Here is a 12330-nt window from a genome sequence, read left to right as displayed (position 1 = left end):
ACCGGAGGGAAGTTTGGGGGAGGAATTCACGATCACTCGCCCATGACTGCGTCACTGTATTCACGTCAGAGAGGAGCAAGGGTGGGGGTGGATTCGACTCGTAAAAAAAAAAAAAAAGGCGTGCATCCCGACAGGATTAGCACAGTCCCCCGTGTGGTCTTCTTATACTCCTGAAATGCATCAATATAAAATTCATATAGTCAATGACGCCACTGACCTCCAATTACCACGCCCATTTACATAAAAAATAAATAATTATTAGTATATGGTAGTTCTACTTCTATTTTTACGTGTTTTTTTTTTATTCACAACCCCACAACTCCTCCACTATTAATATTAAAATATAGTAAATTAAGCCTAGGTAGTATATGATTTTTCTAATATGGAAAATTCCCGAATCAAAGTGCAGAACATACAATTTAATTGTCCAACTGTATTAGGTCTATAAATTATCTTGTGCATAAGGCTTTTTATGTTCGTGTTATCTTGGAGGGGGTAAAAATGAGTCAACGTGCAATGCAGCCTTCATGTTAATGAAACCATCCACCACTGTCTCCTCGCACGATATGGACCAACTTCATGCAGGAGCACAGCTTGTCCAATGCCCAATGCAGATGGCGTGGCTGAAAGGCTGGATCGTGAAAACGAATGCTATGCACTGAGACTGTGTATTAGAACATTTGAATAAATCGCCTGTGATGCGTTTGGCATCGCATTTTAACCACTCTTTATCCACAGTGTCGAAATCATCGAGTATATTCAACTCCCAACCGGGACTTTGCACAAACCGACACAACCCCTTTTTCAAATAATGATCACGACCTGCTCACGTTTTTTTTAATCGGGTTTTGTCGGGCCATTGCTCAAATTTAAAAAAAAAAATAATAATAATTCACCAGACCACACTATATCGTGATATTTAAAGTCCCTTTGCTCGCCGTTGCCTACCAGATGACATCCAGCCTGGGGTGATCAATATAGTGGAGGAGGCTGGCGTTGAGGCGTGCAGAGGGAGGGAGGGGGAACAAGGGGTACGTGACGGTCTCAGCCTCACTGTTGGTGGAGATCATCGCGAGAAAGGCCCACCGTAGTGATCGTTACAAGATATCTCTGCTGAAAAGACGATAGTTCCACTCAATCGACCACGAAGCGGACAAGTCGAAGCTATTTGTAAATAGGTAAGGGCCACCTTTCGTTTACTGACTTGCAAGCGTTATTTCTCGGCGCGTTTAGCGACGACCGTTTGAGGACGCAGTGTTAACATTAAGAATACTTTCATTTCAGATATTATGCTGTATGTTGCATTTAATGCTTTCGCCCAAACTGCTGCATGTCATCAAATAATTCATTTGTAGCTCATGTAATGGTGTCCGATTCCTATAATAATTGAATATTCATTTCTTGCGCAAATTGGTGAATATGGTGTTACCTTCCATGTATGTTTTGCACCGTGATGCGTGTAAATAAGGTAGTGTTCCCATCCCCCAGTAATAAATAGCACCACCACGAATATGCTGTGCATTCCTTATTGGAAAAAAAAGGAGAAAAAAAATGACCCCGTTTGTCCAGGCAGGCATCTCCCCGTGCACTGATGAGCGTAGCATTACAAGTGAGCAATAATTAATGACCCCCCCCCACAATTAACCATTTCATTGAAATCTTTTGGCTTTTTAATATTTAATGTACGGTGGGAGGATGCTGAAAAGGTGTACGAATGCATGCATGAGTGAACACAGTGGCTATTTCAAGCCTGTTGGCCGGACTGCACCTGTCGGAATCCACCACAGGCGGCGTTGTAGCTCCCATTTTCCCCAACACTTACGAACCCACCCAATGTATTATGAATTAATACAGTGAGTATATTTAACAGTTTCAGTGGCCTCTTTACTAGCATGAGATCCTTTGCATGGCTCTGCATGGTGATTGAACCACACACGTGTTGCATTGCCCACAGTTGCTCCACCAAGATGGACGTGTTTATGAAGGGTTTGTCCAAAGCCAAGGAGGGCGTGGCTGTGGCTGCAGAGAAGACCAAGGAAGGAGTTGCCGTGGCCGCCGAGAAGACTAAAGAAGGGGTTATGTTCGTAGGTAAGATGATCAAAGTAGGGCTTGACACCCATTGTAGAGGAATTGATTAGTGTGTGACTAACAACTATTGGTCACACTATTTCTTCTACTTGTGCATGGACGCTGCCATATAGGTTCAAAACACGTAATGTAAATGTAGAAGATGGATCCACTGGCAAAAAAAAAAAGTTTCATCACCGCAGCAAGCCAATTTTTCATTCGTGAAGACAAACAATCAATGCCCGTGTTTAACGTATGCAGATCAATTCACTGTGCCGTTAATTATAGAGGCTGTTTTAACAAGCAGGTAGTGAATAGCATCGGTATCAGCACTTGTAAGATGTAGTGTAGTGCGCTGTAGTGAGGAGTAATCGTAGATGATGCAATGCTTTGAATATCCTTATGGCCTATCGCCTCACTTGACCGAGATGGGGTGGGGGTGGGGCGGAACGGGCCACATGTCTGTGCACAGGCAAAGCCAGTAGACTGTACATAGAATATGACATGCATATCACATACAAGACTTCATGAAATATATAATCATCATTTGTGCAAGACTTGCATGTTGCGCTTCCATCTAGCTTCTGTTTTTTTATTAAGGAATATGGATACTCGTGACATATTTAACGTTTCTAAATATTTATTTTTAGTTTTGGGATTTGTTAATGCCATCTTTCAAAATTGCCATATTACAATTATAGCAGATAATTTAAAATGATTGGGGTACAATGGGTTTTATTTTGTGCTGTGGATTGTCAAAATATTTATTCTTATTTTCAAGCAGGCACATATTTGCTCATCTCCCGAATTGTAACGCTTCAGGTGCATCATTGTCTTTTAATAGAAGGCCCAAAATGGAAACTCCTGGTAGTTGTCACTACTGATATGGTCACATTGTGTTCCATGAAGGCGCAGTCACACGTGATGTGCTTGTGGAGATGAGACTAGAAGTTGTCAGATGTATCTGCAATGAGATCTAAGCTGAAATCCAATTACTGCGTGCCTGTCACTCGTCATGAGCAGCAAACATGTCAGACAGCAGTCAAACTGCATGCTGGCTCATTTTCACATCCTCCTCAATCATCTTGTTGCCGTGTACAAAATGGAACTCAGCATAGCTGAAATGTGTCTGCAATTATGCATTCTGTTGTTTGTCATGCTGTTGGGCAGAAAGTGTAATGCAATCTTCATTAATCTAAGACAATGATGGATAATGACAGTTAGGACAAATAAATGCTAATGCTGTCAATTAGATGGCAGAAGCCTAGGGACAGGTCTCCACCCATTGCCATTCGTACGACAAAATAAGTCAAGCCGTCCAGTGTGTTGAAGTAAATATGGCCAGATTTCAAATATGGCCAGATTTCACAAAAAGTCATTTTGTTAGCAAATTGAGATGGGATCATCATTACTTCAGGTTTCCTAAATTTGAGACATTTGCTTTGAGATTATTTTTAAGAAAAATGGACAACTTCGCACACATGAGATGTATGTATGTACGTATGTATGTTCGTATGTATGTACGCATGTATGTACACATGTACGTACGTACGTACGTACATACGTATGTGTGTATGTATGTATGTATGCATGCATGTATGCATGTATGTATGTACTATGTGTGTATGTACGTATTGTATGTACGTATGAATGTATGTATGTATGTATGTATGTATGTATGTATGTATGTATGTATGTATGTATGTATGTATGTATGTATGTATGTATGTATGTATGTATGTATGTATGTATGTATGTACATACATATGTACGTATGTATGTATGTATGTATGTATGTATGTATGTATTTATTCATTTATTGCAATTTTATTGCAACTTTATTATATATATGTATATGCACAATCAAATTAATTTACTTTTCAAGCAATGTTTATTATCATAGTTGATGAGTGTCCATCATCACTGTTAGTAAAGTATCAACAGAATTGGCTCATATATAGTCAGACTGTTTTCACTGTTGTGGAACAAATCATCACCAAAATCAAATTGATTTATACCAATTCATAACTGTTGTGCATCTCTCATAACACGATTCGATGGATGGATGGATGGATGGATGGATGGATGGATGGATGGATGGATGGATGGATGGATGGATGGATGGATGGATGGATGGATGGATGGATGGATGGATGGATGGATGGATGGATGGATGGATGGATGGATGGATGGATGGATGGATGGATGGATGGATGGATACTTGTCAAAAAAAGCAAAAAAAGATTTATTCTGACCTGTTAACTGAGTTGATCTTGTTTCATTTGGGTTATGTATTATTTCCGGGTAGGCAAACCCACTTTTAGAAACACGTCAAGAGTTTGCCTTCCCTTGCGATAGCCATCAATTGTGGGACTGTAGGCGTAGTTCTTCCAGGGCACTCCATGAGTGTGTTGTTTTCACATGGATGCATTTCCTCGATTTAAGTTTTCTTTGAGGCTGCCGTTTGTAAAAAGCTTCATCATACGGCTTCTCCCTCGCTGGCTTTTAACGGTCCACAGGGACCGATAATGCATGTGGATGCTACACAGTTCCACTGCCCTGTACAGATTCAGGACCACTGGTCACACAATGTAGTACATTGGCCAAATCGCTCAGTGGAGTAAAGTGCAGATTGATGATGGTCTGCCAAAAGGTCAAACAATTGAACAATGCTGTGGCTGTATTTTAAGCAGGAGCAGTAACGTTGATTAAGTCTCTTAAATAAATTGCTCCCTGGTGCTTTCATATCAATGGCTAGTTTGGAGATGTGAGCAATGTGGGAGTCTTTAAATATTTATGAAACTAATCATTACATAGCCATGCACTTTCACACACAGCTCATGATTGTAGGAGGATAACAACCCTAAACTATTGCCATTTATTGTAGCTATGTTTTAATGGCCCAGGTTAGAATTTGCTCATTGTTTTTAGTACCAGATCCATGCATCACTCGTAGGTTTAACAATCCACTCCCATCAAAATTTAATTTAATACGCATTGAAACTCGCAGATATTTAAATGCTCTCTGCTTGTCCTCCACTGGACCATTTCCTCATCCAAAGTGAAATAATTAGGAAATTTCACATTTTAAATTGTTCGAAATAGACATATCAAATCAAATTTATATCCAGGACCTCAAAACAAAGGTGATTTTACAGGCAAATTAAATGCCAGTATTAAATTCTATTTTAAAAAAATTGTGCCTAAATGATCTCTATTTTTCTTTATTGTTAACTAGGTAACAAGGCCAAAGACAGTGTCGGCACAGGTGAGTTCTTATTTTGAATATTATTCAGGTGCTATAATTCCAATCAATGCTGCAAACACTCTGCTCACTCTGCTTTTTGAATTTTGTGTGTGTGTGCGCGTGCGTGCGTAGTGGCTGAGAAGACCACTGGAGCGATGGAGAATATTGCTGCCGCGACTGGCCTTCTGAAGAAGGATGAATTCCCTTCTGACATGAACGTACGTGTGTTATGCCACAGTTTACACTAAGATATTTCATAACAGGATATTTCAATTTAATACTGTCGTCATGACAATTGAAGTCATGTTAGTGTTTATCAAACCCAACTGCACTTTTTACATTGAAATATGAATCACGATTGAATTGAGATTTCAACGCGTCTTGATCAAGGCTTTTAAAATTGATTCATTGCTCTTTAAAGCAAACACTTAAGTGCACACAAATTCACATACGAGTATACACTGTACTACAATAGCTGCTCACGTTATTTGGTTGAATAGGAGTTAGTCGTCTAATAAAGGGGCTTTTTAATCAATTTTACATTACTATGGCTGATACGTGCAATGGTAGACAAATTTACTAAAGCACCTGCAGAGCATAGCATCTGTTAAGCCGACGTGTGTCCTATAGTTGAAAGAAAACGTAATGGATGAAGCACAGAGCATGCCTGGGCATTTTAACAAAACAAAATAGAAGATGTGACATGTGCTGCTAAAGTGGGTGCTGCTAAGAACAAAGTCAGCCAGGAGTTGGACAGAAACTCTTAAGCTATTTTTAACCACAGCAGAGTAATTTCCAGAAAAATAATAATGTGGTAGACACCTGAATAAATAAACACCCACAGCCTCGATACGATTTATTTCTCCAAAATTCTCATTATACGACCTCGTTCAACTGTATGTTTGTATTGGATTCTGAATTGTCTTAACTCTTATTCGGACCAACATCTGTAATCGATTCGTGTTCGGAATTGTGCTACTCACCCTAAATAACCTTCTAATGCATGAGAGCTATCACATGTTGACAGGCTGCGAGTGAAACAGAGTTCCTCGACCTTTTCTTAGCCTTTATCCTCACAGTTGGGATCCTCTTCACTGCCTGGCAAAGATAGTGAACCTTACTGGCTTGTTTACAGTTTTGGAGGAGCAACACCACAGCTCATTTTTACACCTTGGCAAAGTCTTGCTTACAAACGTCATTCATATCATTCATGTCTGCTAAACCATAGGCCAAAACGACACATGCAATGGTATTCCTAATTTTCTACCAAAGCAGTAAAATTACAAAATGTTGCCATTACTTGTGTCAAATGGTGTAGGACGGTTTTGTAAAAGTAAAATAAATCCTTTATTATATTTACAATAAATTGGTGTAGGACTGCACGACACACTGTTTTTTTTCCAATATTTTGTCACACTTGTCTATACTGCAACCCACAGTCACAACAATAAACAGTTTTAGGTAACTGCCTCTCCAGCAGACAATTTATTTCGAGGTCAAAGTTAGCCTATGTGCCAAATAAAGTGACATTCAAATATGTTAGCTTTCATTCGAGAAGTCTCCTCGGCTTTCTTCTCTTGCAGTCAACTTGAGCACGGTGCAAGATTAGGGCCTGGTGTCCACCCTAATTGACTTGATTAGCGGAGGTTTAAAAATAAGAGTGGTGACCCACTAGCTTTCTATTCAGGTCTCATTGTTGCACAGAGAGTGATGAGCAAAGTCCCAAGAAAGGAGTTAGTTGATGCTTTGTTTATAAACTACTGTGTCGGCAGGAGGTCATTTAAGTGAATATTCCACCTGTATTACGGTTGTAGTTTAACACAACAGATTAAAATTGTTTACCTGGGACTGAATCCTAGGAAGAGGGCTGTCTGGTTTATGGCTGCTATATTAGAATAAGTCTATGCCTGCAACACCTGAGGTATATTGTACAGTCAATTGTTCTATTTGTACATAATTCATTTTAAAATTTAAAAATAGGCTAATTTTGGCATTATATACTTTTTAAAATTAATTGCCTTATTAGTAATCAGTTTTGAGAATTTTTTCTGGCCAAAAATCAGATTCCCCATCGACTTGAAAAAAAAATCCATATTTGTCGGATCCTTCTTTATAGTATAGTTTATAGATCCTTATTCAGAGCTGCGCTGCAACTGACTGATTACTTTCTAATATATTGCCTCTCATGTAGGGGGGGGACCAAAATGTCATGAAAAGCTCTCGTTATGTTGCAGTCTGCACCACAGTCTGCAAGATAGACATACTTGTTGAAATGCTTAATCACTGACATAAATAATCAGCAATGCATATTTAATCTAGACAGACAGTTTTGTCAATTTTGTAAACTGACGGAGGCCATTTGGGCATCAACACATCCGTCTCCTATCAGTCAAGCTTTGTATTCCTTGCAATGAGGTGCACCTGACCAGTGTATGGTTCAATGTCAGACAATGCAAACTAAAACAGCCTCCTTGAGGACTAGTTTTCCAATGCTAGTGCCATATTTATGAGGGAAATTCAATGACATGCAGTGTAACACACACATTGCGGGAGCGCTTAGGCCTCGATTAAAAATACAAAATAAATTGTGTGACACTACCTGCACTGCAAAATAAACCTGCTCTGGAGAAGTCTAAAATGTAGTGTTCTTTTGACCAAGAAATTGCTGCTTGTGGCAGGGTCGTGAAATATAATACGCCAGAGCACAAACCATTATTGCATCTTTTCAGCCTTCATATTTGTTTTCTGTCTGTGCCATACAGCCTGAGGAGTATGGGCAAGAGGCCACGGAGGGCCAGTCTGAGGGAATGCCAGAAGGAGAGACATATGATGACACCCAGCAGGTAATCACCTTGCACCACACACATTATGGAGTCTTGTGTTGATGGATATTTTTTGCAACACTAAATTATTATGTTTTACAATCAGGGGTGAGTCCATTAACTGTCAGTAGATAATAGGCCCGTTAGTATTAATTGGCTCCGTATGCACATGACTATCAATGCAATATTTGCATTTGTTTTCTTATTTTCCTCTTATCTTCTTTTAACTGAAAGCTACAAAAGCTCTTGGCTACGGATTAGCACGGAATTCTACTATTTTGATAGATACATTTTAAATAAATGTGCTCAAATTACCTTTAGTCATATTATTGATATTCATTATGTGAAGACAATCATGCTTATTTCTCACTTGAACCACATTTCTGGAAAATCACAATGTCCCATCAACTGGTGAGCTATTTTTTTTAGAAGAGGTCCACTGGGTACTGATATGGTCATTGAGGGCTGTCTGGTGTCCACATTGATGACCCCTGCTTTAGCTCATACGCACTCAGGGACAGAGCCAGAACCTTTTCAGTGAGTATGCCTTAAGGTGCACATTCACATATCCACTTTGGCCAGTGGGGTGACGCCGTCCACGCTTGTAGATTCATCCCTGTACTCATTTCACTCTGCACCATCGAACACAATTTTGCATCAAACTGATTCTCGATTACAATCAGACTAAGAGGCGTTTATGTTTTAGTTATCTCAGAGGGATCAAATATTTTTAACACCCCCGAGTATGACTCACTACATCATTGCAAGATACACTCACAGTCTTGTTAAATTACCTCTGTCATGGATCGGATGGAGCAGGGCGACCAAACGCAGCTTGGACCAGGGTTTATTGGAGAACACAAACTAACAGACTCGGCAAACTGACATGACTTAACAAACAAAACCAACAACAGGACTGAGCGACAAAGATGTGCAACAAGAAGACATTAAGACAACAACACACAATGGGGCTTGAGGGGCAGACAGGACTTATATACACGACAGGTAACAAGAGGCAGGTGAGAATAATCAAACTAATCATGCGCACACAGGAGGGGAGGGGCGAGCACACAGACAGAAACTAAGACATAGTAACACGGCTGGGGACGAGATGTGACACTGTCAATACAAATGATTATTTTTGGCTATCACTTACAATATGTTTGGTATGGTTCTTATTGAGGATCCTACTAAATTGCGTACACATTAAGTGTTTTCAAATTAAATTACAGGGTTGTGTGGGACAGCATACAGCAAGTGTGACGTAAATGGTTTATATTTGGAAATTACCCGCTCAGGGAGAGAATCAACTATCCTAAATATGTTGCAATGAAAACGTTTAAACGCCTTTACGCTCATGATGATATTTACACCACGTAATTTTCTAGCATTTTATTTGTAATTGTATTGATTTAAAAAGGAAATAAATATTTTCTATTTATTTATTTTATTTTCTATTAAAATATCCATATTTATCCAATTTGATCTTATTTTGTCTGGGTTCCATTTCCTTTTCATTTGTTCCACATTTCTGCACCAGTCAATGAAAAAGGCAACACTGCATTTTTCATCATTCACATTTCATGCCATCCATGTTCTCTTAGTCTTGCTCCTGCGTGTCCTTCCCTTCCCCCATCCTTCTACACTCAGCAGCGTAACATGCTCGTGGTCTGAGTGGGTGCGGTGATGACGTTCACAGCCTTGGTGCATTGTGGGTAACATCCGTGTCTCCCTGCATTGCTGTAAATGTGGAATCTGCTTAGGATAGAATTTGCATTGAGCCCCTCTCTGTCTGAATTGATGGGAAAACCTCCCTGTTAATTCTAAAGACGACATCAAATGACCAAGGAGTATCACACCCGGAGCCTTTAAGGCTGTCATAATGTTGAGCAGTTGGAAGGATGCTGGGGATGAGCTCACAACTCGTCCTTGAAGCTTTTCTGCAGCCCGGTGCTGCCCTCTCTAGGCATTGACTAAGCACAATCCATGCACTGACGTCATCTTTTATTTTTGTACATGCTGGGTCATAAGAGCTGTTTGCAACCCATGAGTTTAGGTGAAGAATGATGAAGTTATATTTGGGACTCATTTAGCTACATAAAGGGCCAGAACAGTTTCATATCCTCAAACTCCTTGTGTTGTGAATGATGAAATATTTTATTGCCATGGTAGATGCCAAAAGGCTGACATAGATCGCATAAGAACACAGTATGTAATCTGATGTAAGAGTCCTGTTATATTTGTTGCAATTATGTATTCAATTTATTTATCATTTACTCATTGCTCACAAATTCACACAGCCATGAAGTCATTTTGTTTTTTGTAGAAGTGGATGACATCACCTAATATGAGCCAAGACCAAACAAATTATGACTTTGATGTAGAACGAGGGTGCTGGAAAATATCAACACAAAACCTGAAATGGCAGATAAAAAATGGAGCTAGAGTTTGGCAAGATAACACCAGACTCTGCAATTTCTCGTTATTTTCTTCTTTCGTCCTTTCTCTTTCTTTTTGTTTGTAATGTGGAGTTGGCCTGATATCTTTTACATACCCACTCTGTAGTATAAATGCTGCTCTATCGATCGATCTGCCTATATATCTATCTATCTGTCTGTCTATCTATCTGTCTAGCTATCTGTCTGTCTATCTATCTATCTATCTATCTATCTATCTATCTATCTATCTATCTATCTATCTATCTATCTATCTATCTATCTATCTATCTATCTATCTATCTATCTATAGTTGTATGCAAAAGTTTGGGCACCCCTGATCAGTTTCATGATTTTCCTTTATAAATCATTGAGTGTTCAAATCAGCGATTTCAGTTAAATATATCATATAGCAGACAAACACAGTGATATTTGAGAAGTGAAATGAAATCTATCTATTACACCCCCTAGTGTTGTGAGCAGTGTTGGGATCCAGGTGATTTGGATAGCAAGAAAATGCAGGAAATGCAAATGAATTGTGATTCTGTTCCTGATTTGGGCCATAAACTGTCCAAAATTAAGCAAAATTAAAATAGCAAAAAAAAAAAAAAAAGCTGTGTTTTCTAAAGTAAAATTTGATGTTTGCAAATGTCTTATTTTGAAAAAATACATCAGTCTTTTTTACTGGTGAGAGGCTTAAATTCTGATGGTTTGGACGATTTATCGAAAATATCTATCGATCGATAAGTTGTTGATTCATCTATTAATACAATTCACATATGGGATACAATTCAAAACAGGTTGCAGCGCATTTTTCTCTTTTGGGTGACGCTGCTGCTATTAAACATCTTAAAAACACTTCTATACCCTCCTACTAACAATATCTTATAAGAAATTCCATTTTGTATATGTAGCTGACAACTCATCGCACATCATGTTTGTTCACCCTACAGGAGAGCCAAGACTACGAACCGGAAGCATAAAAGCGTCAGTGAGCCACCATTCAACCAGCAGCACAATAATATTTATAATAATAAAGGACAAATGCTATTCCAATTATTCTCCTGTTTAAAAAAAACTCCCAAAAGACAAGAATTCCCACAGAAAAATGTTCTTCCTTCAAGACAAATCTTTTATGATTATATATTGTAAATGTAATTAATGTAATGTGTTGGGTGTCGGTATTTATTGAGCTGTAGGATTGTCCTTCACTGTCTCATTTCCTTGATTCCCTCCCAATGAAATGAGACCAGAATCAGGGCTTGTGAATGTGTATTTTGTGTGAGTGTGTGTGTGTGTATATGTATTTAGACATGTGTAATAGATGTTCATCAACTTCCAATGAGACATTGGGAGCCGAAAAAAGTTACAGTCCAAGTTGCAAGCAGATATTTACACAATATCCTCTTTTAAGTGTCGACAATGCTTGTTTGTGGGGTCCCTTTTTTTTTTTCCATTTCCTTTTGGGATGTTTTTAAAATAAGAATTTGGGATTTCTTTTTTACTTTGTATCTTTCTAGTTGCTTGTGAAATCATTCCAGTAAACTATCTGTTGGGACATGGACAGTATACATGTTTGTGTGTGGACGTGTTTGTGTATACTGACGATTTTACCAACTTAAAGTCAATATAATATGTCTTGAAATCATAATGGTTGTCATATGAAAATGTGCTTTAAGTTGCAGGACTTGTCAATAAAAAGGTTTATGTGTTAAGCCGGACATGCAAATCCTCTGTAAATAAAAAAAAGGAAAAAAGA

The 12330-nt window shown here is 38.7% G+C and overlaps 1 protein-coding gene and 1 long non-coding RNA gene across 2 annotated transcripts; one reads left to right on the top strand and one right to left on the bottom strand.

Annotated features, from left to right (window-relative positions):
- The first annotated feature begins 1009 nt into the window (after nucleotides 1–1009).
- On the top strand, nucleotides 1010–12292 carry sncb (synuclein, beta). Its single transcript, XM_088386736.1, has 6 exons — nucleotides 1010–1178; nucleotides 1955–2088; nucleotides 5306–5335; nucleotides 5447–5532; nucleotides 8077–8157; nucleotides 11525–12292. Exons 2-6 carry the CDS (start codon nucleotides 1968–1970, stop codon nucleotides 11552–11554), a joined length of 348 nt encoding a protein of 115 aa, XP_088242862.1. The 5' UTR covers nucleotides 1010–1178; nucleotides 1955–1967; the 3' UTR covers nucleotides 11555–12292.
- Nucleotides 3001–6458, bottom strand: LOC148404608 (uncharacterized). The gene is made up of 3 exons (XR_015860767.1): nucleotides 6298–6458; nucleotides 4323–4626; nucleotides 3001–3031 (listed from the first exon to the last, which is right to left on the bottom strand). It is a non-coding gene; the product is annotated as an uncharacterized LOC148404608 (long non-coding RNA).
- Nucleotides 12293–12330: the final 38 nt, after the last annotated feature.

This window comes from Syngnathus floridae, chromosome 1, assembly GCF_059516105.1.
Source record: "Syngnathus floridae isolate MCC-2025c chromosome 1, RoL_Sflo_1.0, whole genome shotgun sequence".
NCBI lineage: Eukaryota > Metazoa > Chordata > Actinopteri > Syngnathiformes > Syngnathidae > Syngnathus > Syngnathus floridae.
Note: the sequence above shows the minus strand (reverse complement) of the source record. Positions and strands in the feature narration are given on the sequence as shown.

Bases quoted from the DNA above. Each gene is read 5' to 3' on its own strand.
- sncb (XM_088386736.1), top strand. From the start codon at position 1,968: ATGGACGTGTTTATGAAGGGTTTGTCCAAAGCCAAGGAGGGCGTGGCT. The intron at 2,089-5,305 runs GTAAGATGATCA...ATTGTTAACTAG, and splicing joins AGAAGGGGTTATGTTCGTAG to GTAACAAGGCCAAAGACAGT. The intron at 5,533-8,076 runs GTACGTGTGTTA...TGTGCCATACAG, and splicing joins AATTCCCTTCTGACATGAAC to CCTGAGGAGTATGGGCAAGA.